Source organism: Rissa tridactyla, chromosome 3 (assembly GCF_028500815.1).
Source record: "Rissa tridactyla isolate bRisTri1 chromosome 3, bRisTri1.patW.cur.20221130, whole genome shotgun sequence".
Lineage (NCBI taxonomy): Eukaryota > Metazoa > Chordata > Aves > Charadriiformes > Laridae > Rissa > Rissa tridactyla.
Genome location: NC_071468.1, coordinates 14,419,282 through 14,444,898, shown reverse-complemented (window position 1 = coordinate 14,444,898; position 25,617 = coordinate 14,419,282). Strand labels below are relative to the sequence as shown.

The following is a 25,617-nucleotide window of genomic DNA, read 5'->3' as shown; positions in this document are numbered from 1 at the left end:
GGCACAGGAATTATGGTTTGGTATTGTAGCAAAAATATTTTTAAATACGTGTGCTTTGGTGGTCACTCTTGACATGACTGAAACTCCTTTTTGTTTCCTTGTCTGTTGTTGTCACTATCTATTCATAGCTGCCAGCTGTCTTTTCCCTCATTCTCTTGGACTCCTTGGTGCAACGCCTTTCTAAGGTATTCTCTGTAATGAAGTCTGGCTTTCAGTGAGATTCCTAGTCCCTATGAGGAAAAAAAAGTATTTAAAATGATCCATTGGTCTTCCTTGGTACACATTAAAGCATTTTTAGAAGGGCATGACAACACAACCTCATGACAGGTGATACTAGGAAGGTGAAATTACTCAGCACCTTCTTTTTGCTGCATTTTTCAGGCCAAGACTGCTCCCAGGCCTTGTCATGTAACAGGAATGGGGCAGCCAGCACTGGGAGAGCACAAAATTAGGGACTACACAGAAAAGCTAGATGCATTCAAATCCCTGTGACTGGGTAAACCCAAAGGTGCTATAAAAGTAAGCTGAAGTTAGTGTCTAAAATCTATAAGAAATTGTTGCAAGGGAAGGAATCCCTGACGATCTGAAAAAGCTAGCAGTATGTTCATTTCTGTGAAGGGCAAAATGGAGAACTTGGAGAACTACAGTCTGATCTGCCTCATATCAGTCCTTAGAAAGATCATGGAGCATGTCCTCTTGGACTCCATTCCCAAACAGGTAGAGGACAATAAAATAGTTTGGAATAGTCAGCATGGATTGGCCAAGGATAAATCATAGGTCACTGGCCTTGATGGTCTTCTGTGTCAAATGACTGGCCGTGTGAGCAACGGAGAACCGTGGATGCTCTTCACCTTGACTTCAATAAAGCTTTAGGCACCATCATCCCCAGCACTCTCATATGGGAGCTGAGGAGGTCTGGGAGGGTGAACAGCCTGTTGGGAAAGTTGAAAAGTGTCTGGGTTGTTGGGCTCAGAGGCTAATAATACATGGTGACTTCATGTCTAGTGGCAGCCAGCATAAAGCAGAGCTGCCCACAGAAGCCAGTATTGGGGCTGGTAGTGCTCAGTATCCTCATCTGTGACCTGCATGATGAGACACTGGTCAAATTTCTAGATGATCCTCAATGGGGAGGACAGGGCACTTGGATGATGCACTGAATGGCAGAGCTTTGCTCCAGAGGGACCTTGGTAAGCTTGAGGATTGGGCTAACAGGAGCCTTGTGGAGCCACTTGAAGTGAGAAGCTCTGCCGTTGGGACAGGTCCTGACAGTGCAGCATCAGGTCAAGGGGGATGTGGAGTAACTGTCAGGGCCTAGTGGAGGCTGCCTGTGTGTTCAGGGGACTGGTAGCACGTCCCCCTGTGGAGAGGTGGATGGAGCTGAGCTTACTTAGGCTGGAAAGGGGTATCTGAGACATGAGCTAGTAGTAGCCTACAACCACCCAATGGAGAGATACAAAGACAGCAGACCCAAATTTTTCTCAGCAGTAACAGATAATAAAAGAGGCAGTGGTGACAGTTTGCTGTTTGTGAGGCCCAGATTGGACTTCAGGAAAGACTTTCACCAGGAAGCGGGGAGCTGGAACAGGTTACACAGAGAGGCTGTCAAATCTCCATGCCCAGAGTCTTTTGAGACTTGGCTGAGCAAAGCCACAGCTGCTCTCATGTAATGTTGGTGATGGTCTTGTTCAGAGCAGGTTGTTGGACCGAGACCTGCACAGGGGCCTTCCAGTTCATGTGGTTCAGTGATCTTGTTGTAAAACAGTGACAGCACTGGGTGGATCTTCTCCTTCCTTGTGCTGGAAGGCCAGAGGCCAGAACCGAGACAAGATAGCTGGAGTCCAGTCTATTGAGATCTGATCTCACCAGGATATGTAACCTTCATCTGAACCATCCTCCTTCCTTCACCTATGCCACTATCTTTAGAATAGGAAGGAGAATCTGTTTTATTTCATTAACAAGGCAGGTTAGGTAGAATTTTAATTAAAGAGCTAACTGCAAGAAACAGATGAAACCAGCTCTTTCAAATTAACATTGCTGTTGTAAATAATATTGTTGGCACTTGAGCAGTTCAAACTACTAATTCTGTGATGCCTGATTTTACTGCATTAAGGAGGCAAGCCCCTCACTTTTGTGCTATCTTTTCCAATTTGAAAAATGGATTTTTAGAGTCCTGAGATTTAATCAGTTAATGTTTGTGCAATATTTTGAATTTATAAAATGCTATCTAAATGTGAAGTTTAACTGTGTTGTTGGAGAACGCTTTTTGTAAGTGATCTGAAGGCCCAGGGAAAATTCATCGGATGTAAGCTCCTGGACTCCTATTCTCTTTCATTGATTGCCACGTCATTTGTCAGCATGTCTGTCAATGTTGAGAGAAGCTCTAACCCATTGTCAGACCTAGGGGAAAGGGTCGTTGTCCTCTCACTTGTCTGCTCCTTGACAAGTGGTGTGTGGGTGAAGCTTGCTTTTTTCCTATACATGAATGTCAAGTGGGTTTTTTGAATTCGCAGAAGGAAAGCCAGCAGCCATTGCAATTTTCACAGGAGAGCAGAGTGGTCCTCAGAAGGTTTCTGCCATCTGCATTTCTTTCCATCCTATAATTGGTGTGCCAAGCCACTCTTCTCCCTTTTCATCCCTGCAATGATGACTTAGGAAAGCACAGAAAATATGAGTAAGCTCTGGAGCTAAAAGACGAGTGGATAGGGGTTTGCCAGGCAAAACTGGCATGCAGATCTGATAGTGCAGAACTGATAACTGAGTTACTGAAAGGCAGATTTGGGATGGAAGGGTGTGGACACTAGAGATGGAGGAAGGATGGCTGAGCCTCAGGATAGGCAGGGATTTGGCAACAGAAGTTTTATGCTATCAGGCATTCAACAAACTCTGGACAGGATCATCACCTTTCCCAATACATTTGGGGAGAGCTGGCCAACTAATTGTCTCCTGGTACCGTGTGCATGGATGTACATGTATGTATGTAGAGGAAAGGCTGACAAGGACAGATTAAAATGTATGAGACATTAAAATACACCATCTCCTCAAGATTTATCTTATTTATGATATCTGAGAACCAGTTTCATGATTCTCCAATGGTCTGAGTTATGACTCTTGAGCACTTAAAGCTGACATAATGGCAGCCTCTATGCGATGAGTTTAATCCTGGCACAGAATGAACAAGGAGGAGGACTACACCAAATAGATTTAATTATGCGCCTTCTCTTGTGGCTTTTCTAGTTCTTTGGGGGAATAACTCATAGTACTTGCTACTTGTTTAATGTGATCTCTGACGTTACTCAACTGTGAGTTGTTGCAACACCCGTTCTGTTCCAGGCATGTTTCTGTTCAGGTACTTGTGCATCAGAGTATTGTCAGACTTCTTAATTTTTAAGCTTTTAGCCTCCCGAGTGTAATCAAGTAAGCACACTTGAGAGCAAAGTGGTAACTAGAGGCACAGCATTGGGCTTCCTTTCACACTTCCCCTTAACTAGTCCGCACACTGTGAAGTACTGAACAGACGTTCTGCCTCTCTGTTTTTATTGACAGAACCAGCTTCCTCTTAGCTTTCCCTTTAGGTCGGTCTGTCTGTCTTGCTCGTGATAACAGGAAATTCTTGTATTCTCTAGTCTCAGAACAGAGATCTCAAAAGTAACTTGCCGTTTGCCTCTGTCAGCAGCAAAAGAGAAGATGCGTATTGGTTAATCAGCTGTGCAAGGCTGAATTATTTAAACACTCTTTTGTCATTGTCTATGAAAGATTTTAATTTCAGAATTGAATTTTAAGTTTTTAATTAACTAACTACTTTTTTTCAATTCAGTGCTTTTCAGCTGGGAGCAAACACTGCTGAGTCATTTAGGAATTGGGCTGTAAGAGCATCTGGCTCTAGCTCCCGTTATGGAAGGCGGTACCTGGAGCTTTTAATTGTTTTCTTCTTCTTCCTTCTGACTTTTTTCTTTTGAAAAACTGGATGTAAAATGCTTTGTTAGGAAAAACATCTTTTATTGTTGTCTGTCTAAAGTAAGTAGTGTGATGGGATTCAGCTTTCCAGATGGATATGCTAGGGAATATTGGATAACTGATAAATAGTAATAAAGTTTTAGAATAGTGTTCCTGTGGACACTATGCCTAAGTTTAGGGAAGCAACAGGGGAAACCTGTAAAAGAGTTGTTTGAAGGTCACTGCTAGGAGAGTGGTCTCTGTGTGTGTAAGGCTTCAGGGTTTCCTCTGAACAGGTAAATTAATAAGGAAAAAGGGAGGACTCCTGTCCTTCATAACTTTAAATTATGTTTCTTTCTATAGCACTGTTGCACTTCCCAAGGACCACAGTGAATACTGGTTGGTTGAGGGAGAAGATTTTACATGAGTGAAATATTTGAATTTAAGAGAAATCATATGGGGCAAATCAAATTTGCCTGATGCCTTAGTGAGAGGACAAAATTTTACTTTCTTTTGATTTGATGGATTATTTGCCTTCCTCTTTATATTTAGGAAATGAAAAATACTTGAAAAGGAGGTAATTTTAGAGACCCTTGACTTGCAGATCTCTGCTCTGATACCAATCTTGGCCACATGCTGTTTGCAGTTGTTTAATGTCTGCCTTAACTTGTCCATTTCTGTAATGTATTACGTGCCCACAAGAGTTAGTATGAATTCATTAGCGTTTCTGAATTGCTCTTGCATCACCTAGAGAAATGTGCTCACATACCTGCTAGGTATTAGAAGTGAAATCCTGGTTCTATTTAAGCTAATAGCAAGAACTCTGATGGACTTCAAAAGAGGTAAGATATCATCCAATTACCATAATTAGATTGTTAAGAATTGTTCAGCTCCAAATTTTGTAATAATTCAAAGGCTGTTACCTTCATGAATTTTAAGTTAGATGCAAGTATAGCATGTTGCAAATCTTCTGGTGCTTATGCAGTCACATTGCACTCAGCACTGGAGACTATTCACATTCTTAGTGTTCAGCACATTTTGGAGCCTTGATGAGGCAATTAGGAAATCCGTATAAATAAGCCTAGAAAAAGTATAATGGTATCTTTTCTTAATGTTGTCATTCAGGTAGTGCCTGGTTCTTCCATGGCTTTTGCCAACTACTGAGCTCCTGCTATGAGAGTTTTGCTTGAATAGTTAATTTGGAAGTTGGGTGTAAAATGAAGAATCCATCCATCTGTGGGATGTTTTGTGATACTAGTGGAAACATTCTTTCCAGTCAGCATCTCCAAAGACCATAAAACTTGATTTAAATTTTTTTTTCTACTGTACAGTCCCCAACAGACGTTGACTGTTAATAGTTTTTACAGCTCTAATTTAATCTGGTAGAGTATTGAGCTTGTACATGAAAGGTAATAAAATCCCTTTAGTAGGAAGATGGAGTTTATGTTCAGAATAAGAATCTATCAGTTTTGCAAAGGATTGTTGAATTGCTGCTTTATAACTGTGATCACATTAATTCAGTTTAGCTGTGTTTTGAGCCTTGCTTTTCAAGACAGTAAGTTAAAATAACAAAACTATGGTTTTTGGTTATTAGGGAAGAAATCTGCTTGAATTGGCATGGGGACACTTTAATTTGTATCAGGTATCTGGATGTCTGCTCTGTGTGTATTGTTGGCTTGGGTATGTTGCTAAATATTATTTTCAAATAATGTGAACCTCCCTTTTCATGAATTCTAATGCATGCCACTTTTGTAACCGTTTTTTATGTCCCATTGCCCTGTTTGATGTCATGTCTTTAGGATCTTACTCAATTGTGTGATATCAGGTATACAAGAATATCTCATGCTTGAAATCCTAGACCCTCAGGTGCAAGCTGAGGAGTTGCCTCCGTGTATTTGTCCCAGAAGAGCTGGTTGCCATTTTCTGCAGTGAATGCTTTCCTTATTTTCCACTGTAAATTCTCAGGCTGCTGTCCTTTTGGGCTGCAGCTGTCTTTCCTAGACTGCTACCTCAGAAAGGTCAAAGGATGCAATAGGGTGCACTGACCTTGCTGAGTATCATGAGGTTGTTTAGCAGAAGAACCTGACCTGGCTTTTTACTGTGTCTACCCTGAGATCGACTAGGAAGGATTTAGAGATGAGCAGTTAGCAGAGTACATTCAAAGCTATTGGGTAGTTTTCAGATGACCAGCTTTTAAAGGGGTTAGTAATAGGATACTAAGTTTGCCCAGTTCCTAGGGCCAAGCGATGGCTCTGACTTATGAACATCTCAGGGTTTCCTCAGTGTTCTCACTGGCATGAGTTTCTTGTTTTATGCACCAGTATCAGACAAGCATGTTGGGCCAAAGATTGCAGGAATGGTCTTCATTGCTGGTGTGGTTTTGAGTCTTACCCCTTTATTTGAAAGCTTCTTTTGACGGGTGCTTTATTCATAGTGTATCTGTACATGCATAGTAGATTAGCATCAGTTTTCTTCTTTACAAATATCTCTGTTACCTCATTAGTTCTGAACAGAGCTACTTGAAGCTGTCTTCATCATCTCAAAAACATCTTGCTACTAAACTGATAAGCCATCCTTCCCTTTTTGTGACATGAATGTTAAAATGTTGTAAACAAGCTTCCAAAGGATCAACAGCATTTTTTTCATGCAGGATATATTAATTTGTCTTGTAATATTCATTTTATGTCAACTGCAGTAATTCCCTGTGCTCAAGCATAAGTACCTTTTCATGTGTGTTTGTCTGAAGTGACAGCAAGTTGCCAGAGATGTTATCAGACACAACACATGAGGATCAGGAAAACCCTTGCGTTATGACTGCAGGTATTAAAAATGTAGGGAAAAATATTATTAGAAGCTGAGTACTATTGATAGGTTTCTCTCAGAGTTTAGGGGGAATGAGGAAAATAAAGTATTTGCAATTTAGAATAGCAGTTTCTGAAATGCCACAGAGCAATATCAGCTTGTAGGGTTTCAGTCACAAAATGCAAACACAAGTGTATTTGGTGTAGAAGCCTGAATGCTGTTCGCACTGCAACCACATGGTTCTGTGTGATGATGATGAATGAGCTCAGGACCCAGGAAGTGCTAAGTGCCGCAGTCTGTGGCTGTATATCTAGTTACAATGTGATTATTTTAACTGCATCTCTTTAATATCAGCATTGCGTTGTGCTGCCAGAGTCCAATTTAAGCCCTGTTGCGGAAGACTCCTGAAATGACTTATTGGTGAACATCTTTCTGAAAAGCGAATAGACCCTTCAGAGTCCTGAGCGGTAGAACGTGACACTGGCAGCATGTACCATGAAGGGGCCTTTCATCTCAGCTTATATCCCTTGATATCTAAATAGCAGCAGAAGTTTGTTTGAAGCTACAGTGCTTTTTCTAGTTATTCACCGGGGAAGATCCCAAGAGCCTTATTAGAGTTGCAAGCTAATAGGAAAAAATAAGTGCAAGGAAATTATATCTGGAACCTTAGAGTCTTATGGGTCTACATAGTGATCTCAAATAGAGTGTGACACATGGATTCCCTCCCACCGGAGGGAAATACAAGAGAACACATAGCTTCTAATTTTGCCCAGCACGTCCATTGATATGAATCAGAATATTCTTCTATCCCTCAGCATGGATGAGGAATCGACCTCCATCTGATCTTTTCACTCTTTCTAAGTCTGATCCAGGTCTGATCCTGGAAATGGTGCTCATATTGATCCCGTGGGAGGCCATTGTGTGAAACAGTGGCAAGCAGTGACTGAGAGATTGTGCCTTTGAGGGGAAGAGAGGAGTATGAGGATTTGTGTTCAAAATGTATCATTTCACACTTCAGACACGTTAGTTATTCCTTTGCGGGGTTTGACACCATTGATTTCAGTAGCATAATTCCTGTCAACTTCAATGAAAGAGGGATTTGGGCCTCTGTTGGTGGGTTGTCATTGTGTATGTGCGTGTATGTATGCAGTCAACTAACAGACATGTTGTGTATGCTTTGGAGACAGCAAATTCATGAAATTGGGTTTGTCTTAATTGGTGTTTTGAGTCTGTTGCTTATGTGGAAAAGAGTATGTGCGATGTTAATGTACATTGTAGGTGTTAGGCCCAGCTACTCTAGGAACTTACCAGTCTGCTCTGCAATAAGCAGATGTAACTCATAGTATGTGGACAGGGATCTTTGGATTCTGCTGTGTAACAAAGCCTCTGCGCTCTCTGTGTGGTTTCATAGCAAGTACCCTGCAGTTCAACTTTGGAAACAGTTCCAGTAACACCAGAGTCAAATGCAGCTCTGATAGTTCTTTCCATAGCACTTATGGACTAGACAAGCAGTAAGACCAAAAAGCGAACACTGCAGCAGACAGGGAAGTCACCCATGAGATGGCTGGGCTTTTAAAAGCAAGAACAAAGTTATGCTTATTCTCTTCTTTTTTTAAATAAAAAAAAAAATAAAAAAAAATATTAAAAAGATAATCTGTCATAGCTCTAGTATTTTCCCATGTAGGTGATCTCCCCAAAAGTATGTACTAAGAGGACATTTCTGACAAGACTGTGTACTGGTGGTGAGGCATCACAGTGTAATAGCTGCATCCTTTGGAGCGATTTTCTAGGCACTGCTTCACAGCAGCGTAGTGTGGGGCTGTTCTCCTGCCTTCCTGGGAGAGTGTGGCAGGGTAGACCCCATCGTGGCAAAATTGTATTCCTTTTAGGAGTATAATTTAGTAGATAGAACTGCCCATGTGATGCGTAATAAACCACAATCGCAAAGTGTGAGCCCTGTAAATAGAGAGTAGAAATACAAAAGCCAGAACAAAGGAGGTTAGTGGCTACCTCACAAATTTGCTGTAGCAGCTAGCCTTGTTTGCTGCTAGACTTCACTGACGTTTCAAACCTGGCCCCAAGTCAGAGCATAAGAGGGACTATCCCTGGAAGCTCTCTTTATTTAGAACCACTGCAAGAAAAGAAGGAATGAGAGCTACCTTTTATTTGTTATTTTAAAACTGACTCCCTGATGCAAGGCCGTAAGATGAGCAAATGGCTCTTGCACCTGGCAAGTTACCATCAGCAATTATTGCAGCGCTTAGTGTCTTTCTGCCACCAGCAGCAGTCTCTTTACTCCCTGTCATGTCACAGATTTCAGTATTCTTATGGGGATGGTACAATTAAAGCCACAAGATTTAGTGCTCTAATTCTCTTTTGTTTGCAACAAAAGGGAGAGACAGGGAAGGATGGTACATGTGGCTGGGTTTTTGTTTTTATTTTACTGACTAGCAAAAATACTGCATATATATAACTGTGACAATAATAGCGTTTGTTTAAACTCATCAAACCCTCCCGTTAGTAACTGGATTAAAGGCTCTTATTTCACATGAAGGAGTTTTGTTATTAAAAAACAAATAAATGCTGCTACATTTCACTCCTCTCCGTTTACAAATCTTGACATCTGAGCAGGCTGTACCTTATGTATTTGTGCATGTTTCTTTCAGTACTAATGTTTTCTAGTTTTAGATATGTCATTAATGTGATCCCAATGTCAAGAACACTGTTTTTGACAAGGGTGTCAAAAATGCTGCTTATGATAAATGTCTGTATGGGAGGGAAACGTGGTGGTTGACAGGCATCCAGGTTTCATTTTTAGCCCTTCCATTATTACCCTGTGTGTGACCTAGATGAATTGACAAATCAGACTTTTTCAAAGGGGACATCTGTGAGCACGAGTGCAATTCCCTTGTTCTAAACCTGCATCTGACCATGAGATATTCAAATCTGAGCTCTTGACCCTCAGTTCAGTGGAGAGAAATGGGAACTACCAAAGGACAATTCACCAGATCCATTTTAGGATGAGGTGAACTACCACAGGAGCTCAGGATGGCTGGTTTGCACCTTGTGGTCCACAGCTTAGACACCAAGGTGAAAGCAAGCAGGGACCATTTGTGGCCCCTCCACAGGATTTTGGGCACCCTGGATCTCAGCTGAGCCATGCTCAGTGATGTGGAAAATCATTCCTCTGAATATTCAACCTTGGTATTTTCAAAAACAAGCTGCTGCTCCTGCTAAAATTCATGCTCACTTAAAAAGAGGTTTAAATTACAGCCCTGTTGAGCCTTAGTTTCTCTCTATGAAATTAAACTGTTCATCAGATCTGCACGTTTTAACGGACAGGCTTTATTAGTGGACTCTCCAGGAGATGAAATCTCATTGTCTTGATTATCTGATCAGTCTTGCTAGAATCTTTGGAATATCACATTTTTTCTTGCTTCGGGGATTGGTCCCGTTCATTTACCTAACTGGACCTTTCATTTACCAACTACACACCCCAGTGTGCTTGCTCTGTGGACAAATTGGTAAACTGGTCAGCTGCCAAAACAGAGTCATTTGACTTACCTGAAATGAGCAACAGTGTGATGAAAATACATTAACTCCGTCCCACTGGATAAGCCTCAGATTGTATTGAAATAGAATTAGGCCAAGGAAGTCAATGTACTGGATAATAATGAAATATTTAATATGGATTAGCCACATATGAAATTAATACATTAGAATGAATTGCTGAAGAAATAAAATTATGTCAGGCCTTTATCCTGACTCTAATGACTTAAAATGCTGCACTCTTCTGTTTATAGAAGAGCAAAAGTAAAGTTATTGAATTTGTGTTCTTTATTTAGGTGAGAGAAATAGGTATAAAGTATTATGTAAAAAACTTAAATATATATATATATATATATAAAAAAGAGCTGTCAAGTCAGGATCCTATTGAAGCAAGGCCATAATGTTTGGGTCTGGACTACGCCTGAGAGGTTACAGAGATGGGGTTGAAGTCCAGGAAAAATAGCTATATGAAGGCAAGAATCTGAACTAAAACTCCTTAATCACCTGCCTGGGCTTAACTTTGGAAGTCTCTTGGTTGATTGAGTTTTATTGTTACTGTTTGTTATTTTTCCCTGCCCTTAATATTTATGGCTTTTTCCACGTATGACTTTTCTTCTGGGAGTTAAATCTAAATGTAATTTTTGTTTTGGACCATCTAAAGGTGAGTTGAAATGTTGCCTGCCTGGGAAGATCTTAATGGGTTTAATATGAAATGAGCAAACTTTTCAAACTAGTTGACAAAGATAATCTTTGACTGGGAGGTACGGAAGGGCTGCAGAGTGAGCTGTGGCATAAAAATTACAAGTGTTCACCTTCACTCTGTGAGGCTTATTGGTTTTTTTTTTGTTCTTAAAGCTTTCTTGTTGCCTCGTCTGTTCTAGGTTCGTTTCTGTTTCTCAATGCATCAGAGAGGCCAAGCCCCATCATCCTAAGCCCTTGGCTGAGGAGCAGCAGTGACCAATGCATAGTTCAAGTGGCTGTTTATAAGTTTTACCAGCAGAGCGGAGAATATGTTGCTCGTGTCCTTCCCATTGATGAAAGCAGCGGTGAAATCTTATCAGCGAAGAGTCCAGAGAAACATGGGTAAGTCTCATCCTCTCATTTGACTCGCAGCTGAAGTTGAGAAGAATCACAGGATTGTGTAGCAGTACAGCCACAAAATACATGCTGCACGTCTGCTAAGGGGAGCAGGACACCACACTGGGTAGATGTTTGTCTTGCCTGGGTCTAAATTATTGTGTAAGCTGGAGACTGGTGGTTATTTTAACATACAAAGCATCACCAAACTGCTGGATCCACATAGCAGTGAATCTCAAGTCCACATCATCTTTATTCTCAGTGCTTGCAAGTACAGACATAGTGTGCGTACTCATCCTAAGCTTAATGCTTTTCTGTCTAATTCTCTCTGTCTGGTTTCTTTTTACTGCTTCTTTACCCAAGTATACTATTGGGCTTAGAATATCTACTGAGTCTTTGCAGTTTCATGTGCCTGTGTACATTTTAAGTTTTGTCTTGCATTTGTGCTCTTTTAAATGCCATTTCTTGTCAATAAAGCTCAGAGCTGCTGCCGGAGGAGGAAAGCTTTTGATCTTTCAAGGGTGCAACTGTTTGAAATGTTTTATCCTCTTTTTGCAATTAATCTTAATTGTTGACGACGTCTTAATTTGTCAGACTTCCTGTGCATTCTTTTAAATATTAGTTAGCAGCAAAACAGAAGGAGGTGAACACAACATTTCAAAATGCTGTAGTAGTGGAGTAATTTAGGATTGAATTTGGATATATCTAAGGCTAATGTTCTACCTGTTCTATATACTGCATGTTTTAATTTTTATTTTTTACTTCTGCTGTGAAACGTGTGTTAAGAAGCATAGTTTTTACTAAGCATCTCAAATGTTCTTTGTTTTGATGTGATAGATTAGAGAGTTTCTAATGGCAAATCCTGCTGGCTTGTGCTTGTAACAAGGTGTGATTATCTGATTACTGTCTACAGCAAATTCTGTATTTTCCAGTAGCAAAAGGAGAACGCGCAATAAAAAACCTTACAGGAGATAACCTAACTCATAGAAACAGTTTGAATAGTTGTAATTCTCATATAACACACGGCCTATAAAAATGAGGAGGAGAGATTGTGTGTGGATCTAGATCATACTTAGTTCCAGCAACATAATCCAAATTGTAAATTACTGTCGATGTCTGGGGAAAGGTAATTAGGGGAGCCGCAGCAGCTGTCTTCTTCCTTAGCTCTTTGCAAATGCTGTGTTCTATGTCACAGCTAATAAACATGCTTTGTGCAAAGTGCCTCCTGCATTGGCAGTGCCACTGCTCCTTGGCACTTGCAAGGAACACTGCTGTGGGTGAAATGCTTTGCTGTGCTGTGTGGAGGAGCTCTATCTTGGATCTGTGGGCAGGCAGAGCTCACCGGGAGCACAGGCAAGTGCCAAATGTAGCAGCCTTGAAGGGAAAGGAAAGATCACTGAACTATGATAACAAATGCCTGCCTTTGCCATCTGCTGGAGACAGTATGGACTGCTCAGTTGTGCGTTGCAGATGGAGTTTGTCACCACGGTAAAGAGGCTCTGTGCTTTTAAAAGAGGGGGGTTTAGTTGCAGCTTGGCTATCCCATGTACATGCAAGGAGTGTAGCTTGCTCACCAAAAGCATTTCTGTGGCACATAGGGTAGTAAGGTTATGCCTGTGGCTTTTATGGTTTTGTATAGCTGACTCGTTGGTACTCTGTGTGCTATAAAACTTTGCAGTTGGAGCAACTGGCTAGTCCCTTTTTCCCCTTCTGGTCTTGTCTCTTCACTGTGAGAGGTAGTAACTCTTCCTCCAGCTCAGCAATGCAGAAAGGCTCTGATATTGTGCCCACATAAATGTCGCATAGGGATAGTTAAGTGTCTACCCACAGACTGCAGCCACAGGTGACAGGGTAGCAGTTTGTTATCATTTGCCCTGGACCTGCACTCCAGAACTTACGAGTGCTCCTCTGCTCTCTGTTTGCAGCAATAATATTTTATTATCCCAGCTCTGATAACAAAACATGCAAATCTCACTTTTGTAAAAATCATCTTTTCTTTAAATAGTAATCAACAATAGGTAATTGGAAGTCAAGAATAATTCAATAAAGTTCTTAAATGAACTAGCAATCCTACAGTAGAAATCTGTTCTGTTTAATATTTTATTTTGTCTTGGAAATTGCAAAGAATTTGTTTTGTAATGACTTCTTTGACCATGCTATAACCAAATGATTTCTAAAATTTTATAAGGATTTTTTAGCTCTGGGCGCAAGGTAATCGAATTCCTCAGTGATGAGCCTGTTCTAGAAATAAAAACACTTTAGTGTTTCACAGGTGACACTCCTTTGATTCTACGTGCTTTATATGTTGTTTTGCAAACAAGAGGTATAAAGTGTGCGTAGTTCCCAGTGACTTGTATGTGCAGTAGTGAGTCCATGCCATTGCTTAAAATCAAGTTCATAGCAGGAGGAGTATGTTTTATTGAAACAAATGTACCCGAAGGGTGGTAAAGCAATAAATTAATTCCAGGGTGTATTTTCTCATATCTTGAACTATGCACAGTGTTGGTACCTTTTTACCCTTTTTTCTTTTTTTTAAATGGCATAACCTGAGTTACATACATTAATATCTTACAAGGTCTTCACAGTTCACCTGCATTTACAAGAGAAAGAAGTAGATGCTGTCAGGAATTACTATTTCATTCAGGGTGAAACCAGACAAGCAAAGGTTTCGGTTGACAGCATTTGGAGCTGATTTTAAATAGAACATATGTAAAGCTATGTAATTGTATTAGTCAGGTAGAGACAGCATAGCACCCAGAATTTATTTGTTACTAGGGTTCAACCATGGTTTCTTTGTGTGCAAAACACCAGGTGTAATTTCGATAGATAATCAGCGTGCATAAAGACTTAAAGGCAGAACTAGAAATGTACTGTTTGCTTCTCTGGTCTCGTTCTCTACAAAAAAATAGCCCAAGCCTGTGGAATAGAATTGTCCCAATTCCATAACGAGGCATTAGTCATTACAGAGATTGTGTGGAAGATGTGTAGTTGTTTTATTTTATTTTTTATTTATTTTATTTACTTGACATATTTCACTGCAGCTGATCTATTGCATGTAGGAAGAAAGTGAGCTAATTTAAGATGCTTTACATAGCAATAGGATAGGGCAGATGGAACAGACACCAGGAAGAATATGCCAGAAGTGATAACTGCAAATGGTTCCTGTGTGGCGAAACACCAGAGGCTAGCAAAGGAATACTCATTTTGTATTATACAGAAACTTTGCCAAATTTCTACATAATATTTGCAACAATGCTTACCACTCAGAAGACAATTATGTCCTGGTTTATCAATTCAACAGAATTGTATACCTTTTTATTTTTTTTAAAGGGCAGAAAGATCTTACTCTGTATTTAATCTGTGGGCTTTGGAACACCTTTGGTTAGACCTTCTCTAATTTAGTTCCTAAGCAATCAGTAGGACTCTTCTATGGGGACAACACATTTACTGTATTCTGTTAGAATTAGATTTATTGCATGATGAGTTTATAGATGATCTGACTTTATGGATGTATTTTTGGATATGGTTACTCTCTTCTGGCATCTCTTACAATTCTGTTGTGTTTTGCAAGCGCCTGCGAGTGATATAGGGAGAGAATCAGTGCAGTGTTACCAAACCTTTGTAATGGCAAAAGAGTTATTATAATTCCTGACATGGAGCACAGCACTTTCTGATTTATCCCAAATACCTCTAGATGTGGGAACTGTCTTTTGCTGGTTTTCTGCTCCCATGGTGCTGTATATGATCCTTTCTTGTTGTTATTTAATGGACTTCCTTTTTTGTGTTACTGAAGGTGAGGAGGCAGCAAGTACATTTACGTAGCATATTGGCTATTTAGCAAAGCAGAGTTATTTCCACAATTTGAATGTTGATTTCTGGGTGCTTCTCAGGCTGTCACTGTGGCCACTGATTTCATTTCACTTCCTATTTGTTTTTCCATCTGTTAAATTTATAAATATAAAGCTAGTAAGATTGTAAATGTGCTTAGTTAAGCAGGGAAAACTCAAAGGAAAACTTGTCAACAAGGTCGGAGTTTGTAGTACAGGATTGATTTTTATTTCTTTTGATCTGTGTATTTCGGAGAAGTTAGAGTTGGGCAAGGACAAAAATATCATTCCTCATTTTAATCGCCATTATTATTTTACATCTCTACCTGCACTATTAATGGTAACTTGCAGTATTATATACTATATGTCAACTTTTAAATAAGCCCATAGCAAATGACAGTATAACTTCAATTTGGTCTTTCATTGCAGACCTCCCTCATCGCTAATTCTATAGTCATGTTGTTGCCCCCAAAATAATAATGTAACAAGTGGATCTTAATAGTGTTCACATGACAGAAGGTAATTGAGGCCTCCCTGAAGAGGGGAGACAGGGAAGGCACTCAGATCAGCTATCCAGCGGGAATACCAGGACGCCAGCCTTCTTCAGATGTAGATTCAAAAGATAAGATGTAAACTACTGGATTGAGTTAACTTCTGACATCTCTCCCGCATTTCCTGCATGAGCTGAGCACACTGCCTGTTGTGTCCTGTTGCTACTTTTTCCCCACAAAAAAGAGCAGGGTAGTTTCTCTTAGATACCTGTCTGTGTCTTTTTAGATTCTAATTGCGTTATATTAGTGGGACTTTATCTCTTTCTACAAATCCTTGCAACGCTTTAGAGGCAAAGGGAGGTTGAGGCTGTGGCACTGGCAGGTCAGCATGATATGTTCTGTCACCCCACACTTAGGGGATATGGACTGTAGAATCACTACATGGAAATGTTGGTACTGAACTATACACCCTTTGACTTAAGCATACCTAAAAAACTGCATAAAATGACTTTGCAAGCCACATGTGATTTTTGAGCTGCGAGTAGGATGTCTAGACTAGTCTAGAGCCTTAATCAAACTTGAGATTCATCTGAAGACTTCTTTGTAAATATGTTTAATAGAGGTGTCTGTTAAATAAAACCTGAGATCTGAGCATGCATGCATGAGCAAGGAAGCCATAAAATACTACTCTGTATAGCCAGTACTTTAGTAGGTACATACGTATTTCTGCACAGGGCACTTCCAACAGAGAAAAAGCACCTGTTTTTGAAGGTTACTACAAATCACGATAGGCTATTCCCTTTCTGGCATCTACAACTTCACTCAAGATTGATTGCATTGATAGATGTCAGGAAAAATAAATGAAGGAATCACTAGCATCTGTCACATTTGACCTTGGGGCTTGAAGTCTCTGAAGGTTATTTCTTGTACTAGTGGTGTTCCTTTTTTTGTTCTTTTGTAGTGTTTTGTTTTTTCTTTCTTTCCAATAACTTTACTTGCCTGTTTCACAGACCAGGGGCTTAGTAGAAGGAATTTACTTTCTTGGAACCCTTTAACCTTAAATGTATCTTTCTCGGGTTAGTGGTAATACAAATTTGCTTGGCTTTTTTGGTGGATGGGTTTTTTTTCTTCTTCTCCTTGAAAAACACTTTACTAAATTCAAGTCTTTGTTTTGCAAATGTCTGGACTAGGACTAAGAATAACAAAGACTAAAGTGTGTGTATTTGGGGTACTTCATATAGGCACTTAAACTCACTTTTAGGCATCAAAATATGTCTCAAAACATTTACAGCACATTTTACCCTCAGAGAATTCTAAATCAGGAGTTTAAGTCATTCAGTCTAAACTATACATTTGAAAAATTCAGATAATCCAGGAAAATAATCTGGATTTATGGATTCATTAGAAACTAAACTCGCCCGCCTTGGTGGGCAGGCACCACTAATCCGTACTTTTAGAGAAGAAACTTCAGTTGTTCTAGACAGAAAATTAGCACTTAAACTTTTCCTGTGCTGTTATCCACTAGCCAACTTTTAGTCCCTTTCAGTCTGTCAAATTAAATGCAAAGAAAGAAAAAGAGAAAAACAACAGAGATGATGTTGTCCCTTTTCCCCCTTCCTTTTTCAAAAGATACTGTCCTTGATACCTGTAAAGAACCAGTCCTTTTCATAGCAGACACTTGTATTTGGAAAGAAGTCTTTCATCTCCGCCTAACAAAACCTTGGTTCTTTCAGTGTCTGAAGACTAAAGCTGCAGAAAGCTTTAACTCTATTGGTTGTGGCACCTTGAGGAGTTCATCGCTAGTTTGTTTTCAATGGATGAGGAGATTTAAATCAAAACTCTTCAGAATGCATAAGGTGAAATGGAGCCCTACAAAGCTTTATGAAACAGTATGAACCTGATATACAAATGTCTGGAAAGATTGCTTTCCCATTCCACTTGAGCACTAGATTATGTAGATTAAGTTGTCAGTTCAGCACTAGAGGTAGGTACAAGTCTGTACACTTCTGCTTTAAACTCCTTAGTGGTTTTGCTGCTGATGAAGTACTATATTATTTCTTGAGATAAACGTGGATCCTTTGTGTAAATTTTATGCAGCATTGCGTAGAGTGTGCCTTATTTTTGCATGTAACCTCAAGTACAACAAAGCAGTAGCTGCAAACTGCTCCAGAAGGATTTACTGTATTATCAATTGAGATTGGACTGTAACAGTTTATTTCCTCTTACACGCATGTATATGGAAGCGAACTATTTATTACAAAGAATGATATATTAGTATTACCAGAAACTAAATTTTGAGTGCCATTCACTATTGTGGTATATCATACTGTTACACAACAATATTGTAGGACCTCCTGAACCAACCAAAGTCCTTTTTAAGTTGAAATAAAAGTAGCAAATGAGGCAAATTTTTGTCAAACATATCAAAATTTGGCAAATTACTTAACGCGTCGAGAAGAAAAATAAACTTATTTTTCAGGGTAAGTGTTCAGTTTTAGGGATACCTAGTGGAGTATCCTTTCCTGCTGCTTTTAACACAATGCTGAACACACTGTAGCAGAGGAAGGCTAAGTGATGAGCTGGATGTCCAGTGTGCACTGGCACAAGGATTCTTGTGGCTTCCCAAATAATTGCAGCACTTGTTGGTGACCTCCTTGGGATCTGGGAGCTGCTTCTATGCATGAAAGCCCAGAGGCTGGCATATCTGACTCTGTAGAAATGATGCCAAACTGACTACGGTAACAGAGTTGGGGCACCCTTAGAAGTGTGTATTTGTGTATTTGATGCTTTGTGTATTTGGTCTTTTGAAACCAAAGATTCCTTAATATAAATTATTTCTTATATGGCTGAAACAATTTCTTCAGACCACTCTGAGCAACCTAATCCACCTTTTATATTGTCCAAATCCTGTCACAAAACTCTGTCATCTTAAACTTTTATACTTTGTGTCCTTCAGAATTATTTGCAGGTTCCTCTCTTCTGGTTGTTATGCTAGTCTCACTTTCCAAAGTCTGGGGTTTCTCCCCCCGCCCCCATCATTCCTTTTAACTTGTTTCACTTATTTTATAGATCTCTTGTTTTGCTCTCTACCTGAGGCTTCTATTCAATTTTTAAAAGTCATCCCAAACTAATCTTTACAGCCCCATGTTGACACTAGCCCATGTTGCACTTCCTATCAGTGTAGACATGCCAGGATGAATTTCAGCTTCCTAAAACCTAAGCAAGCAAACAACATGCCACACATATGCACACCAGTCAGCCTCCTTTTCCCAAGCACATGCACACACTCTTTATCTTTCTTTTCTTTTCTTCGTTTAGGTGTCCTTTCTGCTGTACAGAATTGCAAACAGTCTCGTTAGGATCCTTTGCTACATAGCATCCAAGTGTGCTTTCCCACAGCCAAGATGCTTTCAACATTTGTTTTCAGAGACTAGGCAACACGCCTCATTAATATTGCCAGCCTTGTTTCTAGTTATTTTTCTGCTCCCCTCAAGCTAAGCTCCCTGTCATTCTGCTGCTGGCAAGGTTTTATAACTAGCCTGCGGTATAATTGCTTTCTGTATCTGCTACTTATTTTTGACCTTAAAAACCTTCTGAGTTCTGTGCAACCTGCTCTGTGGCTGTCCCACCCCGGAGCATGGTTTTGTCATTGCGCGCAATTTCCTTGGGGCTTTCCTTGCTAATGCTTGAAAATGTCCTTCTTATCCAAGGCAAATCTACCCTGCTGTATTAAGTACTATAGAAGATTTACAAGGTGTAGTAGTCCTCCCTTTGAATTCAGACAGAAATTATTAACTAGGTGCTGATAACCTTGCGAGACTTAGAAATCATGTCCTTGACCCATCCAGCTGCTAAGAGTGTTAGTGTAGTGGTAATGCAGTTGATTCTGCATTCTAAGCTACGTTCTCAGATGTTACTCTTAAATTATCTCAGTTCTGTTTCATGACTCACACCACAGGGTTCAAGTCCAGTAGGGCAGCTTTGCACCCTCACTTTAAAGAGCACTGTCTGTAATGCTGCCTTGCCAAAAATGGTGCCCTTTATTCTCAAGTGATGGTGTAAATCAGGTGTTTTCCCTTCAAGAAAGAAGAAAGAAAACTCTGATAAAGTTGACCACTAACTTACAATTTACTTCTGCGTATTAAAAAGAAATCAAAGATTTATTCAACAGGAATTTGCAAGTTAATTCTCAATAAATTCCCAACTGGAAAATTGAAGGGACTGAAGGCTAAGAAACTATGTAGATGCTGATGCTTGCTGCAGTGGCAGAGGAGGAGGAGCTTGGGGTTCTTTTCGTCAATTGAGGAAAGTACTGAACAGGCTTTCTTTCTGCAGGAATACAGTGAGGACTTGCGGTGTTTGACACCAGTGTGAAGCACTTTGCAGAGCTTTTAATTTAAAATTTTTGTACCGTATTTGTTAAATAATATTGCTGATGCCTGAAAGCAGTTTTCTGTCATTTTTCTGTCAAATAGCTACCTTTGTTTGCTTTGTTTTTTATGGCCCACATCTGTTACATTAGAAGTTATATTCCTGTAACAAAATACTGTCTCACGGGGCAAACCATTAATGTCAGCAGCTAGATTGGCAAAAACAAGGTTTTGGGTTGACACCAACACCAAAGGCACGGGTTTCAGGCAGGGTTGTCAGATCTGCTTTATACGCCGCTTTACACAGCGTATTTCTTGACTTGTGCACTGTGGCAGAAGGCTTTTTCATACACTGTGCTGAATAATGCTTATTCTTAAAATGGATCAATACAGCGAAGCCATGAGCGTTCATGGCCTGCACAGTAGCATTTTGGTATGTTGTATACAGAAATGAACAGTCCTCCGCATCGCATTTGGAAGTACTTGCCTTTTCCCTGTCTTTTTTGCAAGGGTAACAGATGTGGTCATCTGTTTTTCTTTATGGACATTGAGTTCTCTGAGTCACCGTGTACAGTTGCCAGCTCTTTATAAACGTCAGTCCGTAACCTTATGATATTTGTTGCCTGACTAAATATGATTTTCTATTGGAAATAGCAGCAATGAAGTTTGTTTACTGAATGTAATTGGAGCTTTTCCTGATCATCCCTGACTTGGCGTGCCATTCATGCTGATGGATTGAGGTCACAAAGACACATAATAAAGTTCCTTTTGACAAGACAAAGCTATTCTAATCGGGGACTTAAACCAGCAGCACGGTCTGCCATCCTTGATGAACTTCGCATGATGATTACACTGCAGAAGATCGGCACAATTCTAAATCTTTTACAAGGGAATGAAGTTTTTATGACTCCGCTTCATCTAACAAAGAGGACAAGCAGTAGAGTAAATGAGACAAACTCAGCTGTCTCTCATATTTAGATCAGTGGCCAGTTATTATGATGCCTTTATAAGAGAACAAAATTACACCAGGGGGAAGATTTTATCAAAATATTTATGTTGAAATACTTTTTAATAAAGAAGCCAAATAATCTGACTTTCTTCAGAATAAGAAAAATACAAAGTGTAGAAAAACTTACCCTATGTAATGTGCTTTCTCAGAGATGTTAAGATAACTTTAGTTAGAAGATTACTATCAGTATGTTAAGTGCAGTGGGTGACCTGATTATTTTTAGGATGTTAAACATCCTAAGAGTGTCTAGCTAAGTGTGCTACCACACCAGAAAATAAAAATGTGAGGTGATCCATCTGGATATTGTATCAGTTTGAATGGAGACAGTGTTCTCAAATCTAGCAACTGGTTTTTTGCATCTCTGCTGCTTTCCTTTCTAAACACCTGGCTTTCAGGAGGTCGTGGTGCGGGAAGCGTGGGCTAATGCTTTTGACAATTCAGATCCATATCAAAACCATGATGATTGCAATTTGTTATTATTTCATGCCAGATGAGCTATTCAGAGGCTCATTTCTTAGAGGTGTCTAGATAACATCTGACACAAGTTGATTTCCTTTATTTTTAAAGCCAGTTGTCTGGGAACTTGAGTTCCTTTCATTTCTTTAGGCAATTTCTCCAGGTCAAGGCTGGGGCGTGTATCTGGACTGTTTGAAAGGGAATTGACTCTGCTCTTACTATTTCTGTTTTAGATAGGGGGTTTTGATTGCCGGTGTCAAGGCAGTTGCAGTTGACGGTGCCTAGCAAAACAGCCCCTCTCAAACAATGAGCAATATTATCAACTTCAATGTTTATCAACAATCAGACCACTATCAATTTTTAAATTGTTTTTTCAAGAACATCTGGCTTTTTTTTTCCACTCACTGCTTGCTGCCAGTACTCTATTACAGAAGGAAAGAAAATCCTCTATAATTTTACTGACTTCTTTCCTTAATAATTTGAAAACAAAGAGAGTGGTGTTGTTTTGAACAACAGAATTTCTGTCTTTCCATCAGCTCTTTTATCTCTTCTCACTTATTCCCAGGGCTTCCTTGTTCCTTGCTCCCTCTATCTCAATATACTCTTCCCTTCTAGTTTTGTCTTACAGGCTTTTCTTCTAAACAGACGTTCCAGCTCCTCAGCAGGTCTTGTTCTCTCTCTCCCTTCGTCTTCCCTCCCTGTCTCTTGCTCCTGTCCTGCTTGCCTTTGCCTCAGGTATATTTCTTCTTCACGTGTTCTGGGTCCAAAGGCTGGGGAAGGCACAGAGCAGCTTCTTTTGGGTGCCCAGGTCTGGTACTGCTTGCTGCAGCCCAGAGTGAGTGCTGGACACCTTCCCTTGTGCAATTCAGCTGCCACTTCTGGAGGAAAATCTCTGCCAAGAGGACACAAGCACCAGCTTGTTGGAAGCTTGCAAACTGGCCTCACTGAGGTGAAAGGGCCATACAAATGAATCAAGTGATGCTATACATCACGCTTTCATCAAGTGATCTGAATGGCTCTTAAAAACATTAAAACCTGCTGAAGTAGGTGGTACTATACAGAAGGTCACATCGAGCATTTAAGACATATTCTAGCAGATCATTAGGGACGTTGGTATTCAATAGAAGTGTGGCTGAGCGGCACTGCGTTTATGGCATTATTTTTACTAGAAGGGTGCAGATTTTAATGGGAAGAAATAATGTTGATATCTGGATTTTCAGAGTCAAAGGAGTTGATTCCAGCAGAGATGTTAATGTGTACCGCCTTCACCTCAGGTGAGTGGCCTAGCACTGTTTGGGGAGCCAGCATTAATCTGCTGAATTTCAGCATACGCACAAAATCTAGATTCCGCATTTGCTGCAATGCAAAAACAGTTGTAGGGGCAAAGTTAAGAGAAAAAAAATGAATTGTTCATAGGCTAGGAAAATTCTAGCTCTGCATCTGCTTCTGAGTCCTCATCATGAGCAGTAAATGGCAGATACATGTCCACCCTGCAGAGGACGGGCATTGCACATACTCTTTACATGTTCTCTTCCTCTTTCCCCTCCCAGGTCTCCTTATTGCATTAATACTGCCACTACTAAGACATCAATGTCTGAATTGTGTCTAACTGAATTGTGAACATTTCTTTCTCAAATTAATCACTACCCAATCCCCATTTCATGTGCCTTTGGTGCCTGATTTTAATTGCCTTAAAGTAGAAAGCTTCAGTGAGCAGAGAAATTAAAATTGCAAAATCCTGATGGCTTTTTTTAGTTGAGTTATTTGCCTCTGCAGTCAGCTTGAGTAGTATGGGTTTTGGTTGTGGGTTTTTTTTTTTTCTTTCTTTTTCTTTTTTTTTTTTTTTGTGACTGAATGTCTTACTAGTTTTCCATTTCTGGCAGAACCGCAGGCTTAACTGCAATGGATAGGCTACATTTTAGCCTCCAGAACACAGAAAGTGTTCTGCGTTGCCTGCGTTCTGAGAGAGATGTTGCAAGTCAGTGAAATGAATTCTCCCTTTCTTTTGAAGGTGGACTTAGGAAGGAAACTGCCATTTGGAAAGGCTGAAACTCCTAATGTATAATGGAGTCTCAGGGATGTCATGGAGGGGGCAAAATGGGAATGAAGCACGTTGTATCCAACTGAAAAGCCAGAAATAATTTAAGACAGTCACACAATTTCTTTTATCGAGAAATTGTATCTTCCATTAAATCAGAACTTTTCATGGGAAAAGTTCAATTTTGATTAATGAAATATTGGTTTCTTGGACGAACCCCAAATACCCTGGATGTTGTTTTGCTGCCTTAGCTCATGCGCAAGAAAGTTTGTATGTCCGTTTTCACAGGGATGGTTCTCTAACCCTCTGAGGAGGCAGTATGTCTTCTCCAGCCACGATGTGGCATGCCATGGAAGTTGCATGACTTGAGGAGCATCATCATGAGTGCTGATGGGAAAACTCTTTGCACAAGGAATAACACCACGATTTGAGTGTCTGTCTGTGCCATAGAGAAATATGGCATCATAAGGGACTGCAATTGAATAATGAACTGACTCTGAGAGAAATACTGCAGGTCAGCTATATTAAGCAAAGTAAAACATGCTGATAAATGAATATCCATATTTTGCTTTAAAAATGCAACTGTGATGCTACTTTGCAAATTGTTTGGGCTTTTTGAACTTAATGAAGTGTAATAGCAAAGCCAGAGAGTCCCATGTTTTCTTAGACTTACGAGTAAAGTGGAGAAAAATCACTGTCGGGTAGGACAAGTTTATTAATTATTGAGTGAAAAAGGAGTTGTCTGTCAAATTACTAGATTTCAAATCAGAAATTTGTTGCCTTTTACTGACTTGTTTTGTGTCTAGGACTGATAGGACTGCTTTTTCTCACTATTGACTTCTTCTTAATGACTTCTACTTGTAGTCTTCGGTAATAATTTATGCCATGATCGTGTTCAGTTATTATCTACTGACTGGAAGGGTTTGTTTTACAAACAACTTTCATTGTAATGTAACTGTTCAGTTCTGGCACAGCAAGCCATGTTAATAACTTCTGCAGGTTAATGTCATTCTTTACTCAGCTGTTGCTCAATTATCCATCAGAAAGTATCTTGTTTTCTGTTCCTTGCCTGTGACAGCCCTAGTGAGAGTGGCTTGGGTTTGTGGGTTTTTTTGGCATTTAGGTGTAAAATGGATTTTGATGCCTTTTTACCTCAGGAAAGTATTTTAAACATCCTCTTGGAAAGCTCAGGATGTTCTTGAGGGGCAAAGACATAGCCTTTATTGACTGTCTTTTTATACAGTTACCCTTTTTGACCAGAATAGTGATTCGGAGTTGAAGATCCACAGGTTGTCTTTTTAAGGAAGAAAAGTTGGCAATGAAGCCAATGGTTTTGGTCATCCTGTTGATTTGAAAGCCTTGTGTTCCTGAAAACTGGATACGTCAAACACCATAAAAATTTATTGTTCACAGCTCATGTAGCCCAGAAGCTGCTCTAGTCTTGTTTCTGGGCTACTCAGTACTTACTCAGCTGTATTTTATGTTTGCACTTTTCTGTATATGATATTCCTGGTTTTCTTCCTGGTCGTCTTTCCCTCACATGTGCATTATACTATATACAGGAACTGGCCTTTTCTCTGACACTCCCTAAAAAAGTTGCTGTTTTTTCTCTCATTCTCTTTTTGCTTGATTTTATATGGAGTGAGGGATTTTTTTGTTTATGGGTTGGTCATTGCTTGTGCACATAGCGTGTGTGTGTGTGTGTGAGACACACGTGCATGCATGCATGCCTGCTGTTTCAACAGTCTGGTGCTGTATCTTCTTACATTCTTCATCCTGGAATGATTGCTGAAGGGTGGCTTTGCTGATCCTTATTCTCTTGTGGAAAAGCCGTCAGTGTCATGCAAGTCCCATCCATCTGCTAAGGAATGCAATTCTAAAATTATTTTTTAATGGTGTAGAAGAGGCATAAGCTCAATATGTTTTCAACCACAGAAGGAGAAGGAAGGGAGGGAGTGTTCCTCCAGCTCATTAATCAGAATGAGAATGAGAAATGGAAGCAGCTTCCTAGTCATTTACTATTTGCTCCGAAGTAAATCTATCTAAATATTAGTGCACTGATGAT

General features: G+C 39.9%; 1 protein-coding gene across 2 annotated transcripts in view; it reads left to right on the top strand.

The window, feature by feature from the left end:
- ALK (ALK receptor tyrosine kinase) overlaps positions 1-25,617 on the top strand; it is a 327,314-nt gene that overhangs the window by 139,074 nt on the left and 162,623 nt on the right. For both annotated transcript variants that reach the window (XM_054195890.1, XM_054195889.1), the window contains exon 4: positions 11,166-11,367. In XM_054195890.1, the coding sequence (XP_054051865.1) occupies positions 11,166-11,367 (202 nt within the window). The remainder of the gene's footprint in view (positions 1-11,165; positions 11,368-25,617) is intronic.